This window comes from Pelophylax lessonae (assembly GCF_965119305.1).
Source record: "Pelophylax lessonae genome assembly, chromosome: 8".
In the NCBI taxonomy this organism is placed as follows: Eukaryota; Metazoa; Chordata; class Amphibia; order Anura; family Ranidae; genus Pelophylax; species Pelophylax lessonae.
Genome location: NC_138775.1, coordinates 301,923,846 through 301,941,661, shown reverse-complemented (window position 1 = coordinate 301,941,661; position 17,816 = coordinate 301,923,846). Strand labels below are relative to the sequence as shown.

Sequence of the window (17,816 nt, the reverse complement as noted above, 5' to 3'; positions counted from 1 at the left end):
CCCCCCCTGCACCCCCCACGCTACGCCACTGGTGAGGGGTTATCGGTGACAGCAGTGACGGGTTATCGGTGACAGCAGTGACGGGTTATCAGTGACAGCAGTGACGGGTTATCGGTGACAGCAGTGACGGGTTATCGGTGACAGCAGTGACGGGTTATCAGTGACAGCAGTGACGGGTTATCAGTGACAGCAGTGACGGGTTATCAGTTACAGCAGTGAGGGGTTATCAGTGACAGCAGTGAGGGGTTATCAGTGACAGCAGTGACGGGTTATCAGTGACAGCAGTGACGGGTTATCGTGACAGCAGTGAGGGGTTATCAGTGACAGCAGTGACGGGTTATCGGTGACAGCAGTGACGGGTTATCAGTGACAGCAGTGACGGGTTATCAGTGACAGCAGTGACGGGTTATCACTGATCCCAGCTGTTGCCCTGACTCAGTCTCTGCCCCATGTCCCCGTAAAGACAATTTTTGACACAAATCTGGTACTGAACATGTTAATTTCACATAGTTACATAGTTAGTGAGGTTGAAAAAAGACATCAGTCCATCCAGTTCAACCTATGATGTGTGTGTGTTTGCTTTTAACCGTACATTGTATACCCCTGTATGTTGTACATTGTATACCCCAGTATGTTGTACATTGTATATCCCTGTATGTTGTACATTGTATACACCCTGTATGTTGTACATTGTATACCCCCTGTATGTTGTACATTGTATACCCCTGTATGTTGGACATTGTATACACCCTGTATGTTGTACATTGTATACACCCTGTATGTTGTACATTGTATACACCCTGTATGTTGTACATTGTATACCCCTGTATGTTGTACATTGTATACCCCCTGTATGTTGTACATTGTATACCCCTGTATGTTGTACATTGTATACCCCTGTATGTTGGACATTGTATACACCCTGTATGTTGGACATTGTATACACCCTGTATGTTGTACATTGTATACCCCCTGTATGTTGTACATTGTATACCCCTGTATGTTGTACATTGTATACCCCTGTATGTTGTACATTGTATACACCCTGTATGTTGTACATTGTATACACCCTGTATGTTGTACATTGTATACCCCTGTATGTTGTACATTGTATACCCCTGTATGTTGTACATTGTATACACCCTGTATGTTGTACATTGTATACACCCTGTATGTTGTACATTGTATACCCCTGTATGTTGTACATTGTATACCCCTGTATGTTGTACATTGTATACCCCCTGTATGTTGTACATTGTATACCCCTGTATGTTGTACATTGTATACACCCTGTATGTTGTACATTGTATACCCCCTGTATGTTGTACATTGTATACCCCTGTATGTTGGACATTGTATACCCCCTGTATGTTGTACATTGTATACCCCTGTATGTTGGACATTGTATACCCCTGTATGTTGGACATTGTATACACCCTGTATGTTGTACATTGTATACCCCCTGTATGTTGTACATTGTATACCCCCTGTATGTTGTACATTGTATACCCCTGTATGTTGTACATTGTATACCCCTGTATGTTGGACATTGTATACCCCCTGTATGTTGTACATTGTATACCCCCTGTATGTTGTACATTGTATACCCCTGTATGTTGTACATTGTATACCCCTGTATGTTGTACATTGTATACACCCTGTATGTTGTACATTGTATACCCCTGTATGTTGTACATTGTATACCCCTGTATGTTGTACATTGTATACACCCTGTATGTTGTACATTGTATACACCCTGTATGTTGTACATTGTATACCCCTGTATGTTGTACATTGTATACCCCTGTATGTTGTACATTGTATACCCCCTGTATGTTGTACATTGTATACCCCTGTATGTTGTACATTGTATACCCCTGTATGTTGGACATTGTATACACCCTGTATGTTGTACATTGTATACCCCCTGTATGTTGTACATTGTATACCCCTGTATGTTGGACATTGTATACCCCCTGTATGTTGTACATTGTATACCCCTGTATGTTGGACATTGTATACCCCTGTATGTTGGACATTGTATACACCCTGTATGTTGTACATTGTATACCCCCTGTATGTTGTACATTGTATACCCCCTGTATGTTGTACATTGTATACCCCTGTATGTTGTGGTCTCTAAGATGCCCATCTAATAATTTTTTTAAACTATCAATGCTCCCTGCTGATACGACTGCTTGTGGAAGAGAATTCCACATCCTTACCGCTCTTACAGTGAAGAACCCCTTACACACTTTAAGGTTAAACCGCCTTTCCTCAAGTTTTAGTGAGTGGCCACGTGTCTTATTGTATCTCCTTTCTCTGAATAGTTTGTTCCTTATGCTAGGGTCACCAGTACAGTATTTGTACATTGATATCATATCCCCTCTCAATCGTCTCTTCTCCAGAGAGAATAGGTTCAGTGCTTGTAGTCTTTCCTCATAGCTGATGTCCTCCATTCCCCTAATTATTTTTGTTGCCCTTCTCTGGACTCTTTCCAGTTCCAGCACATCCTTCCTGAGGACCGGTGCCCAGAACTGGACAGCATACTCCAGATGTGGCCGGACCAGAGTCTTGTAGAGTGGAAGAATAATCTCTTTATTTCTGGAGTGAATCCCCTTTTTTATACATCCCAGTATTCTGTTGGCTTTGCTTGCGGCGGCTTGGCATTGCATGCCACTTCCAAGCCTGTTGTCTACCAGTACCCCCAGGTCCTTTTCCATCCTACACTCACCCAGAGGTTCCCCCCCCCCCTAGTGAGTAGCATGCTTTCTGGTTTCTGGCCCCCAGGTGCATTACTTTACATTTTTCAACTAGCAATTATAATTTTATATATATATAGTCCCCGCTTACATCAAAGTCCACAGAGTTCTGCTTTACATCAGAATATGCAGAGTTTCCCTTTTACATCTGAACTTGCAGAGTTCCCTTACACTGTAAGGGGGGGGGGGCCTGTGCAGACTCTGATATAAGGGAGAACTCTGGGGACTTTGATTTAAGGAAGAACAGTGAGAACTCTGATGTAAAGGGGAACACTGCAGACGCTGTAATAAGGGGGTCTCTGATAACTGAAGCCCCCACTTATATCATCGTTCCCAGCATTCCTCTTTAATCAAGAGTTCCCAGAGCCCCTGTTACTTCAGAGTCTGCAGAATTTCCACTTGCACTGTAAGGGCCCTTTTACATATGTGAACCGATCGGACCACCCATTGTTCTGTATAGGGAGGCAGATGTAAAGAGACCTGTGACCATTTACACTAGACTGCATCTGAGCCAATGAAAACAGATGGATGGGGATCCATTTACCATCCATCTAGCGGATTGGATGACATTCAGACCGGCCCATAGAGAACAGTGGGCTGTGTCCGTGTCCGCTCTACACAAGTGGAGATGGCACAGATCTGTCATCCATCTGCTCAGAGGAGATCAGCAGAGAGATCCCTCGCTGAGCAGACAAATCCGCTTTACAGAGTCCCCCCCATGTGAAAGTGCCCTAAGGGGGAGCTCTGTGGATTGTAATGTAAAGAGCAACTCTGATGTAAGGGGTGCTCTGGGAATCCTGAGGTAAGGGGAGTCTCTGCCCACCAAAGCTCCCACTTACATCAGAGTCCCCTTTTACATTACAGTCTCCCTTACATACAGTATGTGTGTATAGAGGCTGGCGAGATAAGAAAGGAAGCGTCACTCACCATGGATGGAGGCTCAGATCCTGGAGTTCCGCCACTGTGGTCAGCAAGCAAGGCCTACAAGCCTGTGCTATACACACACATACGCTGGCATAGCATGCTGGGGCTTGTAGTGCACTACACCAGGAAAACCCCAGCGGACTGCTGTGTTGGTAGAGGCAGGGCCATAGATACATTTTTGTTCTGGGGGGGTGTTCAGCAGTAGGTACTAAGAAAAAGTATTTTTAAATAAAACAAATTGCACCAAATTAAAAAAAGCTGGAAAAGGAAAAACGATGTGTCGCTCATAGTAAGCAATCACATTCTTAATTCTATTTTCTCAGATCCTCTTGAAATTTGAGCCTGATTTCAGTTTTGCCTTCTTCCAGTTCTTATGAACATTGCCCAGTTTGGTTGGCTATTGTCCATTCTAAAGCTGGGTACTGGCTGAAGGAAAAAACTTGACAAATCACTGTACTAAAACTTGCTGTGTTAGTACAGCAATCTCCCCAGCTGTGCTATTGTGTCCCCCTCACCAGAACACAGTGTACAGTGCCCTCAGCCATTGGACTGCCTACAGGGTGGTGCACTGTATTAGCAAATCTTACTGGGCAGGTGCAAAGGGCACCATCTTGTGGAAGGAAGCACTTACTGATTTTTTTGTTAACCTGGCAGATAAGAGAAGCGGCACTGTGCATTGTTCATACATACAGAACATACCTGACATAACAGGGAGGAAGTGAATAGCGTGCCGCAGCAAAAAAGTGGGTGTGGTAAAACATTAGAGTGGGAGGGTGTAGGGGACATGATTAAACAAAACCTGGGCTTCCTTGTACCTATAAAATACATTGAGGCCGGGGCCTCCATAATTGCTGTTGTGTTAGCCTGTTAGGCCCTGACTTTTCACATGTAGTAATTTGGGATCTTTACTGGGCAGATGCAAAGGGCACCATCTTGTGGAAGGAAGCAGCAAAGCACACTTTTTTGTTAAGCAGGCATACAGGACAAGAGAAGTGGTACTTTGCTGACACCACAGAGTCCATACATACAGAAAAAGAGAAGAATGCGGTACACCCGGGAAACACAACGGAAGACCCAGCCCAGCCTTAGTTGATGTCATTAAGGCCCTGTTCACATGTAGGGATTTGGGATCACAGGCTGGTAGTATCCCCGTCGTTCTGCCTGCAATTCCAAATCACACTGCAATGCTGGCAAAACGCAGCACATGTGTTTGTGTTCCATTCATTTTTAGTGGCAACAAAACATGGTGTGGTTTTGGATTCTTGTGTAATAAATTGCTCAACAATCACAGCAAAACCACACCACATTTTGGTGTCACTAAAAATGAATAGAACACAAACACACGTGCTGCATTTTGCCAGCATTGCCGTGCGATTTGGATTGGAATCTGGGTGTGGGGTGGCGGGCAGAATCACAGGGATATTCTTCCCACAATCCCAAATTGCTACATGTGAACAGTCAGGGCCTAACAGGCTAACACAACAGCAATTATAGAAGACTCAGCACCCAGCACCTCAATCAACAAACTTTGCCAGCATTTCCCACAATCTCAGATATCTAGTTATAGTATGAATCAATGACAGGAGGAAATTCTGCACTGCAGTTTTAGCCTGAGGAGCACACAAGGGTAAGAGGCACGCGCACGCACACACACACACACACTAACACACACACACACAATCCAAATTATTAAAACCACAACTAATTCCTCTCCTGTCTGAGTGAGGAGGGGGAGGGGGCTGTCAGTGCGGGCTCTGGGCAGTGTGAGAGGTGTAATATACACTCTCTGCTTGTAACTGCAGCCAGCAACCCTGGAGACACATCCCGGGCTTTTGGGCCCCCCTACAGTGGGGGAACTCCAGGGCCCAGTGCGACTGGTGCACCCCTGATAGTTCTGCTACTGGTGGGGGTGATCTGGTCATTGTACTGTTTATTATAGGGGTGTGCAGAGAATGAGGGGGTGGTTGTACATTCTACTGTTCATTATAGGGGTTGTGGTGTGCAGATAATGGGGGGGGGGGTTGTACATAGTACTGTTTATTAGAGGGGTTGGGGATGTGCAGAGAATGAGGGGGGGCTGTACATAATACTGTTTATTAGAGGGGTTGGGGGTGTGCAGAGAATGAGGGGGGGGGTGGTTGTACATTGTAGTGTGTATTATAGGGGTGTGCAGAGAATGGGGGGGGGGGTGGTTGTACATTGTACTGTTTATTATAGGGGTTGGGAGGGGTGTGCAGAGAATGGAGGGGTGGGGGGGTTGTACATTGTACTGTTTATTATAGGGGTTGGGGGGTGTGCAGAGAATGGGGGGGGGGGTGGTTGTACATTGTACTGTTTATTATAGTATTAGAGGGGTTGGGTGTGCAGAGAATGGGGGGGGGTGGTTTTTCATTGTACTGTTTATTATAGGGGTTGGGGGTGTGCAGAGAATGGAGGGGGGGTTGTACATAGTACTGTTTATTAGAGGGGTTGGGGGTGTGCAGAGAATGAGGGGGGGGGTTGTACATTGTAGTGTTTATTATAGGGGTGTGCAGAGAATGGGGGGGGGGGGTTGTACATTGTACTGTTTATTATAGGGGTTAGGGGTGTGCAGAGAATGGGGGGGGGGTTGTACATTGTACTGTTTATTATAGGGGTTGGGAGGGGTGTGCAGAGAATGGGGGGGGGTTGTACATTGTACTGTTTATTATAGTATTATAGGGGTTGGGTGTGCAGAGAATGGGGGGGGGGTGGTTGTACATTGTACTGTTTATTATAGGGGTTGGGGGGGTGTGCAGAGAATGGAGGGGGGGTTGTACATTGTACTGTTTATTATAGGGGTTGGGAGGGGTGTGCAGAGAATGGGGGGGGATGGTTGTACATTGTACTGTTTATTATAGGGGTTGGGGGGGGTGCAGAGAATGGAGGGGGGGGTTGTACATTGTACTGTTTATTATAGGGGTTGGGTGTGCAGAGAATGGGGGGGGGGTGGGTGGTTGTACATTGTACTGTTTATTATAGTATTATAGGGGTTGGGTGTGCAGAGAATGGGGGGGGGGGGTGGTTTTTCATTGTACTGTTTATTATAGGGGTTGGGGGTGTGCAGAGAATGAGGGGGGGGGTTGTACATTGTACTGTTTATTAGAGGGGTTGGGGGTGTGCAGAGAATGAGGGGGGGGGTTGTACATTGTACTGTTTATTATAGTATTATAGGGGTTAGGGGTGTGCAGAGAATGGGGGGGGGGGGGTTGTACATTGTACTGTTTATTATAGGGGTTGGGAGGGGTGTGCAGAGAATGGGGGGGGGTTTCATTGTACTGTTTATTATAGGGGTGTGCAGAGAATGGGGGGGGGGTGGTTGTGCATTGTACTGTTTATTATAGTATTATAGGGGTTGGGGGGTGCAGAGAATGGGGGGGATGGTTTTTCATTGTACTGTTTATTATAGGGGTTGGGGTGTGCAGAGAATGGGGGGGGGGGGGTTGTACATTGTACTGTTTATTAGAGGGGTTGGGGGTGTGCAGAGAATGAGGGGGGGGGGTTGTACATTGTACTGTTTATTATAGGGGTTGGGGGGGGTGCAGAGAATGGGGGGGGTGGTTGTACATTGTACTGTTTATTATAGGGGTTGGGGGGGGTGCAGAGAATGGGGGGGGGGGTGTTTGTACATTGTACTGTTTATTATAGGGGTTGGGGGGGGTGCAGAGAATGGGGGGGGTGGTTGTACATTGTACTGTTTATTATAGGGGTTGGGGGGGTGCAGAGAATGGGGGGGGGGGGGTGGTTGTACATTGTACTGTTTATTATAGGGGTTGGGGTTGGGGGGGTGCAGAGAATGGGGGGGGGGTGGTTGTACACTGTACTGTTTATTATAGGGGTTGGGGGGGGTGCAGAGAATGGGGGGGTGGTTGTACATTGTACTGTTTATTATAGGGGTTGGGGGGGTGCAGAGAATGGGGGGGGGGGTTGTACATTGTACTGTTTATTAGAGGGGTTGGGGGTGTGCAGAGAATGAGGGGGGGGTGGTTGTACATTGTACTGTTTATTATAGGGGTTGGGGGGGTGTGCAGAGAATGGGGGGGGGGGTTGTACACTGTACTGTTTATTATAGGGGTTGGGGGGGTGCAGAGAATGGGGGGGGGGTTGTACATTGTACTGTTTATTAGAGGGGTTGGGGGTGTGCAGAGAATGGGGGGGGGGTGTTTGTACATTGTACTGTTTATTATAGGGGTTGGGGTTGGGGGGGTGCAGAGAATGGGGGGGGGTGGTTGTACACTGTACTGTTTATTATAGGGGTTGGGGGGGTGCAGAGAATGGGGGGGTGGTTGTACATTGTACTGTTTATTATAGGGGTTGGGGGGGTGCAGAGAATGGGGGGGGGTTGTACATTGTACTGTTTATTAGAGGGGTTGGGGGTGTGCAGAGAATGGGGGGGGGGTGTTTGTACATTGTACTGTTTATTATAGGGGTTGGGGGGGGGTGCAGAGAATGGGGGGGGGGTGTTTGTACATTGTACTGTTTATTATAGGGGTTGGGGGGGGTGCAGAGAATGGGGGGGGGGTGGTTGTACATTGTACTGTTTATTATAGGGGTTGGGGGGGTGCAGAGAATGGGGGGGTGGTTGTACATTGTACTGTTTATTATAGGGGTTGGGGGGTGCAGAGAATGGGGGCGTGGTTGTACATTGTACTGTTTATTATAGGGGTTGGGGGGGTGTGCAGAGAATGGAGGGGGGGGGGGGGTTGTACATTGTACTGTTTATTATAGGGGTTGGGGGGTGCAGAGAATGGAGGGGGGGGGGTTGTACATTGTACTGTTTATTATAGGGGTTGGGGGGGGGTGTGCAGAGAATGGGGGGGGTTGTACATTGTACTGTTTATTATAGGGGTTGGGGGGGGTGCAGAGAATGGAGGGGGGGTTGTACATTGTACTGTTTATTATAGGGGTGGGGGGTGCAGAGAATGGAGGGGGGGGGTTGTACATTGTACTGTTTATTATAGGGGTTGGGGGGGTGCAGAGAATGGGGGGGGGGGTTGTACATTGTACTGTTTATTATAGGGGTTGGGGGGTGCAGAGAATGGAGGGGGGGGTTGTACATTGTACTGTTTATTATAGGGGTTGGGGGGGGTGCAGAGAATGGGGGGGTGGTTGTACATTGTACTGTTTATTATAGGGGTTGGGGGGGTGCAGAGAATGGGGGGGTGGTTGTACATTGTACTGTTTATTATAGGGGTTGGGGGGGTGCAGAGAATGGGGGGGTGGTTGTACATTGTACTGTTTATTATAGGGGTTGGGGGGGTGCAGAGAATGGGGGGGGGGGGGTTGTACATTGTACTGTTTATTAGAGGGGTTGGGGGTGTGCAGAGAATGAGGGGGGGGTGGTTGTACATTGTACTGTTTATTATAGGGGTTGGGGGGGTGTGCAGAGAATGGGGGGGGGGGTTGTACACTGTACTGTTTATTATAGGGGTTGGGGGGGTGCAGAGAATGGGGGGGGGTTGTACATTGTACTGTTTATTAGAGGGGTTGGGGGTGTGCAGAGAATGGGGGGGGGGTGTTTGTACATTGTACTGTTTATTATAGGGGTTGGGGTTGGGGGGGTGCAGAGAATGGGGGGGGGGTGGTTGTACACTGTACTGTTTATTATAGGGGTTGGGGGGTGCAGAGAATGGGGGGGTGGTTGTACATTGTACTGTTTATTATAGGGGTTGGGGGGGTGCAGAGAATGGGGGGGGGTTGTACATTGTACTGTTTATTAGAGGGGTTGGGGGTGTGCAGAGAATGGGGGGGGGGTGTTTGTACATTGTACTGTTTATTATAGGGGTTGGGGGGGGGTGCAGAGAATGGGGGGGGGGGTGTTTGTACATTGTACTGTTTATTATAGGGGTTGGGGGGGGTGCAGAGAATGGGGGGGGGGGTGGTTGTACATTGTACTGTTTATTATAGGGGTTGGGGGGGTGCAGAGAATGGGGGGGTGGTTGTACATTGTACTGTTTATTATAGGGGTTGGGGGGTGCAGAGAATGGGGGCGTGGTTGTACATTGTACTGTTTATTATAGGGGTTGGGGGGGTGTGCAGAGAATGGAGGGGGGGGGGGGGGTTGTACATTGTACTGTTTATTATAGGGGTTGGGGGGGTGCAGAGAATGGAGGGGGGGGGGGTTGTACATTGTACTGTTTATTATAGGGGTTGGGGGGGGGTGCAGAGAATGGAGGGGGGGTTGTACATTGTACTGTTTATTATAGGGGTGGGGGGTGCAGAGAATGGAGGGGGGGGTTGTACATTGTACTGTTTATTATAGGGGTTGGGGGGGTGCAGAGAATGGGGGGGGGGGGGGGTTGTACATTGTACTGTTTATTATAGGGGTTGGGGGGTGCAGAGAATGGAGGGGGGGGTTGTACATTGTACTGTTTATTATAGGGGTTGGGGGGGGTGCAGAGAATGGGGGGGTGGTTGTACATTGTACTGTTTATTATAGGGGTTGGGGGGGTGCAGAGAATGGGGGGGTGGTTGTACATTGTACTGTTTATTATAGGGGTTGGGGGTGTGCAGAGAATGGGGGGGGTTGTACATTGTACTGTTTATTATAGGGGTTGGGGGGGGTGCAGAGAATGGGGGGGGTTGTACATTGTACTGTTTATTATAGGGGTTGGGGGGGGGTGCAGAGAATGGAGGGGGGGGGCTGGTTGTACACTGTACTGTTTATTATAGGGGTTGGGGGGGTGCAGAGAATGGGGGGGGTTGTACATTGTACTGTTTATTATAGCGGTTGGGGGGGTGCAGAGAATGGGGGGGGGTTGTACATTGTACTGTTTATTATAGGGGTTGGGGGGGGGGTGTGCAGAGAATGGGGGGGGTTGTACATTGTACTGTTTATTATAGCGGTTGGGGGGGTGCAGAGAATGGGGGGGGGGTTGTACATTGTACTGTTTATTATAGGGGTTGGGGGGGGTGTGCTGAGAATGGGGGGGGTTGTACATTGTACTGTTTATTATAGGGGTTGGGGGGGGGGTGTGCTGAGAATGGGGGGGGTTGTACATTGTACTGTTTATTATAGGGGTTGGGGGGGGGGGTGTGCTGAGAATGGGGGGGGTTGTACATTGTACTGTTTATTATAGGGGTTGGGGGGGGGGGTGTGCAGAGAATGGGGGGGGTTGTACATTGTACTGTTTATTATAGCGGTTGGGGGGGTGCAGAGAATGGAGGGGGGGGGGTTGTACATTGTACTGTTTATTATAGGGGTTGGGGGGGGTGTGCTGAGAATGGGGGGGGGTTGTACATTGTACTGTTTATTATAGGGGTTGGGGGGGGGGGGTGTGCTGAGAATGGGGGGGGTTGTACATTGTACTGTTTATTATAGGGGTTGGGGGGGTGCAGAGAATGGGGGGGGTTGTACATTGTACTGTTTATTATAGGGGTGGGGGGGGTGCAGAGAATGGGGGGGGGGGGGGGTTGTACATTGTACTGTTTATTATAGGGGTTGGGGGGGGGGTGCTGAGAATGGGGGGGGTTGTACATTGTACTGTTTATTATAGGGGTTGGGGGGGGTGCAGAGAATGGGGGGGGTTGTACATTGTACTGTTTATTATAGGGGTGGGGGGGTGCAGAGAATGGGGGGGGGGGTTGTACATTGTACTGTTTATTATAGGGGTTGGGGGGGGGGGTGCTGAGAATGGGGGGGGTTGTACATTGTACTGTTTATTATAGGGGTTGGGGGGGGTGCAGAGAATGGGGGGGGTTGTACATTGTACTGTTTATTATAGGGGGGGGGGTGTGCTGAGAATGGGGGGGGTTGTACATTGTACTGTTTATTATAGGGGGGGGGGTGTGCTGAGAATGTGGGGGGTTGTACATTGTACTGTTTATTATAGGGGTTGGGGGGGGTTGGCTCCTCCCACTGAGATAGAATTGTTATTTCAAAAGCCAAAACAAACCGGAAGAAAATAAAAAAAGAAGAAGATTCATCTTCCAATCCGCCAACATTTCCCAAACAGTAAATCAGCCGCCTCCTCCTGTCCACCAATATAAAATAGTAGTGAAGATAAATGGCGGTACCTCTGGCTCCTCCCACACGGCCGGGTTCCGTTGAATGCAATAAATATTTAAACTGACGAGAGAACCTAAAAAGTACAAAAAATACAACATCAAAGAAAAGACAAAATCTTATCATCAAACACCAACTACAGCACACTGGTCAGGGGTGTCTTCTCCCACCAACTACAGCACACTGGTCAGGGATGTCTTCTCCCACCAACTACAGCACACTGGTCAGGGATGTCTTCTCCCACCAACTACAGCACACTGGTCAGGGGTGTCTTCTCCCACCAATTACAGCACACTGGTCGGTTGTCTTCTCCCACCAACCAACTACAGCACACTGGTCAGGGGTGTCTTCTCCCACCAATTACAGTACACCGGTCAGGGGTGTCTTCTCCCACCAATTACAGTACACCGGTCAGAGATGTCTTCTCCCACCAACTACAGCACACTGGTCAGGGGTGTCTTCTCCCACCATCTACAGCACACTGGTCAGGGGTGTCTTCTCCCACCAACTACAGCACACTGGTCAGGGATGTCTTCTCCCACCAACTACAGCACACTGGTCAGGGGTGTCTTCTCCCACCATCTACAGCACACTGGTCAGGGATGTCTTCTCCCACCAACTACAGCACACTGGTCAGGGGTGTCTTCTCCCACCAACTACAGCACACCGGTCAGGGGTATCTTCTCCCACCAACTACAGCACACTGGTCAGGGGTGTCTTCTCCCACCATCTACAGTACACTGGTCGGGTATCTTCTCCCACCAATTACAGCACACCGGTCGGGTGTCTTCTCCCACTATCTACAGCATACTGGTCAGGGGTGTCTTCTCCCACCAACTACAGCACACTGGTCAGGGGTGTCTTCTCCCACCAACTACAGCACAAGGGTCGGGTGTCTTCTCCCACCAACTGCAGCACACTGGTCAGGGGTGTCTTCTCCCACCAACTACAGCAAACTGGTCAGGGGTGTCTTCTCCCACCAACTACAGCACACTGGTCAGGGGTGTCTTCTCCCACCAATTACAGCACACTGGTCAGGGATGTCTTCTCCCACCATCTACAGCACACTGGTCAGGGATGTCTTCTCCCACCAACTACAGCACACTGGTCAGGGGTGTCTTCTCCCACCAATTACAGCACACTGGTCAGGGATGTCTTCTCCCACCAACGACAGCACACTGGTCAGGGGTGTCTTCTCCCACTGACTACAGCACACTGGTCAGGGGTATCTTCTCCCACCATCTACAGCACACTGGTCAGGGATGTCTTCTCCCAACAACTACAGTACACTGGTCAGGGGTGTCTTCTCCCAACAACTACAGTACACCAGTCAGGGGTATCTTCTCCCACTATCTACAGCACACTGGTCAGGGGTGTCTTCTCCCAACAACTACAGTACACCGGTCAGGGGTATCTTCTACCACCATCTACAGTACACTGGTCAGGGGTGTCATTTCCCAGGATGTTTGATTCTCAGGGTTCCAGGATCTCTCCGGATGGCCTGTGACATCACTCTTGCCTGGGTGCTAGGGGTGGATGTGGGGGGTTAAGGCAAGAATATATTTGTATCTCCTCAGGGGCGGGGTTTTGTAACTGCTTATCATTTTGTTATTTTCATGGGGAGATTCACAAAGAGGCGGTCCTTGCATGTCAATGGAGAGGTCGGGGTCACTACTTACTGATTCCCTTCTATACAACTTCCTGAAAGCAGCAAAGTCCAGAGAACAAGTTTACTTTGGAGACATTTCCAGTCAATCCCTCACAATACAAATACTCTCCGGGGACACAACCTACCCAATCCCGGCCCGGGATCCCTACCCTGGTGATTGTATGAATAGACCTCTCTGATACCTACCAACCGGACAACAGCCAATCCCAGGATTCCTAACCTGGCCAAAGTCTTTTGTCTCCCAACTGCTGCCTGTGGGCCAGTTATTGCCCTTTGCTTACCTTTATCTGGCCCTTGGAGCACCAACTCTCCCACTGACCCCAATGATGGGGCACTTTTCCTCCCACTGACACCAATGATGGGGCACTATTCCTCCCCACTGACACCAATGATGGGACACTATTCCTCCCACTGACACCAATGATGGGACACTATTCCTCCCACTGACACCAATGATGGGACACTATTCCTCCCACTGACACCAATGATGGGACACTATTCCTCCCACTAACACCAATGATGGGACACTATTCCTCCCACTAACACCAATGATGGGACACTATTCCTTCCACTGACACCAATGATGGGGCACTATTCCTCCCACTGACACCAATGATGGGACACTATTCCTCCCACTGACACCAATGATGGGACACTATTCCTCCCACTGACACCAATGATGGGACACTATTCCTCCCACTGACACCAATGATGGGACACTATTCCTCCCACTGATACCAATGATGGGACACTATTCCCCCCACTGACACCAATGATGGGACACTATTCCTCCCACCGACACCAATGATGGGACACTATTCCTCCCACTGACACCAATGATGGGACACTATTCCTCCCACTGACACCAATGATGGGACACTATTCCCCCCACTGACACCAATGATGGGACACTATTCCTCCCACCGACACCAATGATGGGACACTATTCCTCCCACCGACACCAATGATGGGACACTATTCCCCCCACTGACACCAATGATGGGACACTATTCCTCCCACGACACCAATGATGGGACACTATTCCTCCCACTGATACCAATGATGGGACACTATTCCTCCCACTGATACCAATGATAGGACACTATTCCTCCCACTGATACCAATGATGGGACACTATTCCTCCCACCGACACCAATGATGGGACACTATTCCCCCCACTGACACCAATGATGGGACACTATTCCTCCCACTGACACCAATGATGGGACACTATTCCTCCCACTGACACCAATGATGGGGCACTATTCCTCCCACTGACACCAATGATGGGACACTATTCCTCCCACTGACACCAATGATGGGACACTATTCCTCCCACTGATACCAATGATGGGGCACTATTCCTCCCACTGACACCAATGATGGGGCACTATTCCTCCCACTGACACCAATGATGGGGCACTATTCCTCCCACTGACACCAATGATGGGGCACTATTCCTTTTGGTGATACAAGGCACTATCCCTTCCACTCAAAAAGTGTCATACATAGCAGGCGTGTACTTTATGTCTCAAATTATTATTATTATACAGGATTTATATAGTGCTAACAGTTTGGGATTTTCATTTTCAGTGATGGATGGAGGGACTGATGGCTGCATGATGCTATACAGCAGTGGCGGCCGGTGCATAGGGGGCGCCAGGGCGCCGCCCCCCCTAAAAAAAGAAAAAAAAAATTACAAAACGAGCAATAAAGTTTGAAAAAAAAAAATTGCGTTCGCCGCCGCCGGCCGATGTGGAGGGGGGGTGGGGTTACCACCCAGAAGAGGCACCGATTGGCTGCCTTCTGGGGGGCATGGGGGCGTAACCTGGGCGCAAGGCACATTGCTTGGAAACCCCCACTTCGTGGATTCCTGGCTGTGATTGGTCCAGCCTCCAGCCTGGACCAATCACAGCATCCAGGACATCCGACGCTGACCCCGCTGAGCGCCGCTGACGTCACTCGCGTGCGTCATTCTCAGCAGTGGACCGGACCCGGACGGACGATGGAGTCGGGTGGACACCAGATGGGAGTGACGGCGGCACCGGAGAGGAGACCACCAGCATCTGATCCAGACGACCGGACCGGTCACCTCACCAGGCCGCAGCTCGAGGAGTGGAGGTCATCTGCTGGAAGAAGAGAAGACATCACCACCGGTAAGTGAGTCCTCGTGGTCCTCCTGTCCTGTCAGTCCTCCATGACCATCCATCCATCCAGCCTTTCCACCGCCGTCCCCCTCTGCTCTGCCTCATCCCATGACCATCCATCCATCCAGCCTTTCCACCGCCATCCCCTTCTGCTCTGCCTCATCCCATGACCATCCATCCATCCATCCAGCCTTTCCACCGCCATCCCCCTCTGCTCTGCCTCATCCCATGACCATCCATCCATCCATACAGCCTTTCCACCGCCATCCCCCTCTGCTCTGCCTCATCCCATGACCATCCATCCAGCCTTTCCACCGCCATCCCCTTCTGCTCTGCCTCATCCCATGACCATCCATCCATCCATCCAGCCTTTCCACCGCCATCCCCCTCTGCTCTGCCTCATCCCATGACCATCCATCCATCCAGCCTTTCCACCGCCATCCCCCTCTGCTCTGCCTCATCCCATGACCATCCCTCCCACCTCCATCCCTCTGCCTGATCCCATCTCTCCCACCGCCATCCCTCTGCCTGATCTCATCCCTCCCACCGCCTGATCCCATCCCGCCCACCTCCATCCCAGCGCCTGATCCCATCTCTCCCACTGCCATACCTCTGCAGGGGGCCTGTAAGCTTGTCACTGCATTGAAAGGGGGCATGTACTGTGGGGTTTGTGCTAGGGGTCTGTACTGTGGGGTTTGTGCCACTCTCAGTCAGTGTATCCTATAATAGGGCCCCTGCTCCCTATTATGGGATATACTAGTACTGATGGACCCCTTAATATGTGATATATTGGGAGAATTGGTTCACGCAAGCAAAATACAGGGGACAAAATGGGTGGGGTCTATAAGGGGTGTGGCTTCTGAGAAGTGGGAGGGGCCAAAATAGAAGGGCGGGGTCTTGCGCCCCCCCATCTTAAAACTTCACCAGCCGCCACTGCTATACAGTATATTTTATTTATGAATGACATTATAAGGAAGTATGAACGGAATCACAGATTTGGGCAGATTAAGAGGTTATAAAGCCAAAAAGTCATTAAACAGCGACTGCTGACCAATCAGTGGGAGATCACAGCCCAGTAACAAGAGACAATGGCAGAAAGACTTTTCCTCCCACACAAAGGTAGAAGAAGGGATCATACCTGCTGGTAAGGACCGCCCATCAAAGAATGTGATTGGTTTGGAGAGTTCCCTGGACACGGAGGGCACAGGTGGATAAAGGCGGAGGCTTTCCTTAATGCACATTGTGGTGAAGGGAAGTTTGCTGAGGTCTTCCCTGGAATAAAACACAAATCAGTATTTCCATCCCATCAATACCCTCAAGAAGGGTAACAAAAGGGTCTCACCACTCCATGGTCTTCCTGTCCCCCAGGACCTCCCGGATCTCCTCCCGGCACTTCTGCTGGTGTTCTGGATATTGGGCCATACAGTAGAAGATCCAGGAGATGCCGCTGGCCGTCGTGTCGTGTCCTTCAAACATAAAAGTGTCAACTTCAGCACGCAGGTCCTCATCAGACAGACCCCGACCGTTCTCATCCTGCATCACACAGAAGAAAACAAAGCCATTTATACATTCCATTAAAACACAAGAGCTGTAGTCACCTAAGGATTGAGGGGTACAGTAATGCATAGTCACACTCAGATTGAGGGGTATAGTAATGCATAGTCACACTCAGATTGAGGGGTACAGTAATGCATAGTCACACTCAGATTGAGGGGTATAGTAATGCATAGTCACACTCGGATAGAGGGGTATAGTAATGAGTATGCACCCTCAGATTGAGGGGTACAGTAATGTGTAGTCACACTCAGATTGAGGGGTATAGTAATGCGTAGTCATACTCAGATTGAGGGGTACAGTAATGCATAGTCACACTCAGATTGAGGGGTATAGTAATGAGTATGCACCCTCAGATTGAGGGGTACAGTAATGCGTAGTCACACTCGGATAGAGGGGTATAGTAATGCGTAGTCACACTCAGATTGAGGGGTACAGTAATGCATAGTCACACTCAGATTGAGGGGTATAGTAATGAGTATGCACCCTCAGATTGAGGGGTAGAGTAATAGTCACACTCATATTGAGGGTACAGTAATGTGTAGGCACCCTCAGATTGAGGGGTACAATAATGCGTAGTCACACTCGGATAGAGGGGTATAGTAATGTGTAGTCATACTCAGATTGAGGGGTACAGTAATGCATAGTCACACTCAGATTGAGGGGTATAGTAATGAGTATGCACCCTCAGATTGAGGGGTACAGTAATGCGTAGTCACACTCAGATTGAGGGATAT

The 17,816-nt window shown here is 49.4% G+C and overlaps 1 protein-coding gene across 1 annotated transcript in view; it reads right to left on the bottom strand.

Moving 5' to 3' along the window:
• LOC309561795 (cytochrome P450 4B1-like) overlaps positions 1 to 17,816 on the bottom strand; it is a 119,353-nt gene that overhangs the window by 3,813 nt on the left and 97,724 nt on the right. The window contains exons 8-10 of the mRNA XM_082265826.1: positions 16,868 to 17,058; positions 16,664 to 16,797; positions 11,721 to 11,785 (exon numbers count right to left, since the gene is read on the bottom strand). Of these exons, the coding sequence (XP_082121952.1) occupies positions 11,721 to 11,785; positions 16,664 to 16,797; positions 16,868 to 17,058 (390 nt within the window). The remainder of the gene's footprint in view (positions 1 to 11,720; positions 11,786 to 16,663; positions 16,798 to 16,867; positions 17,059 to 17,816) is intronic.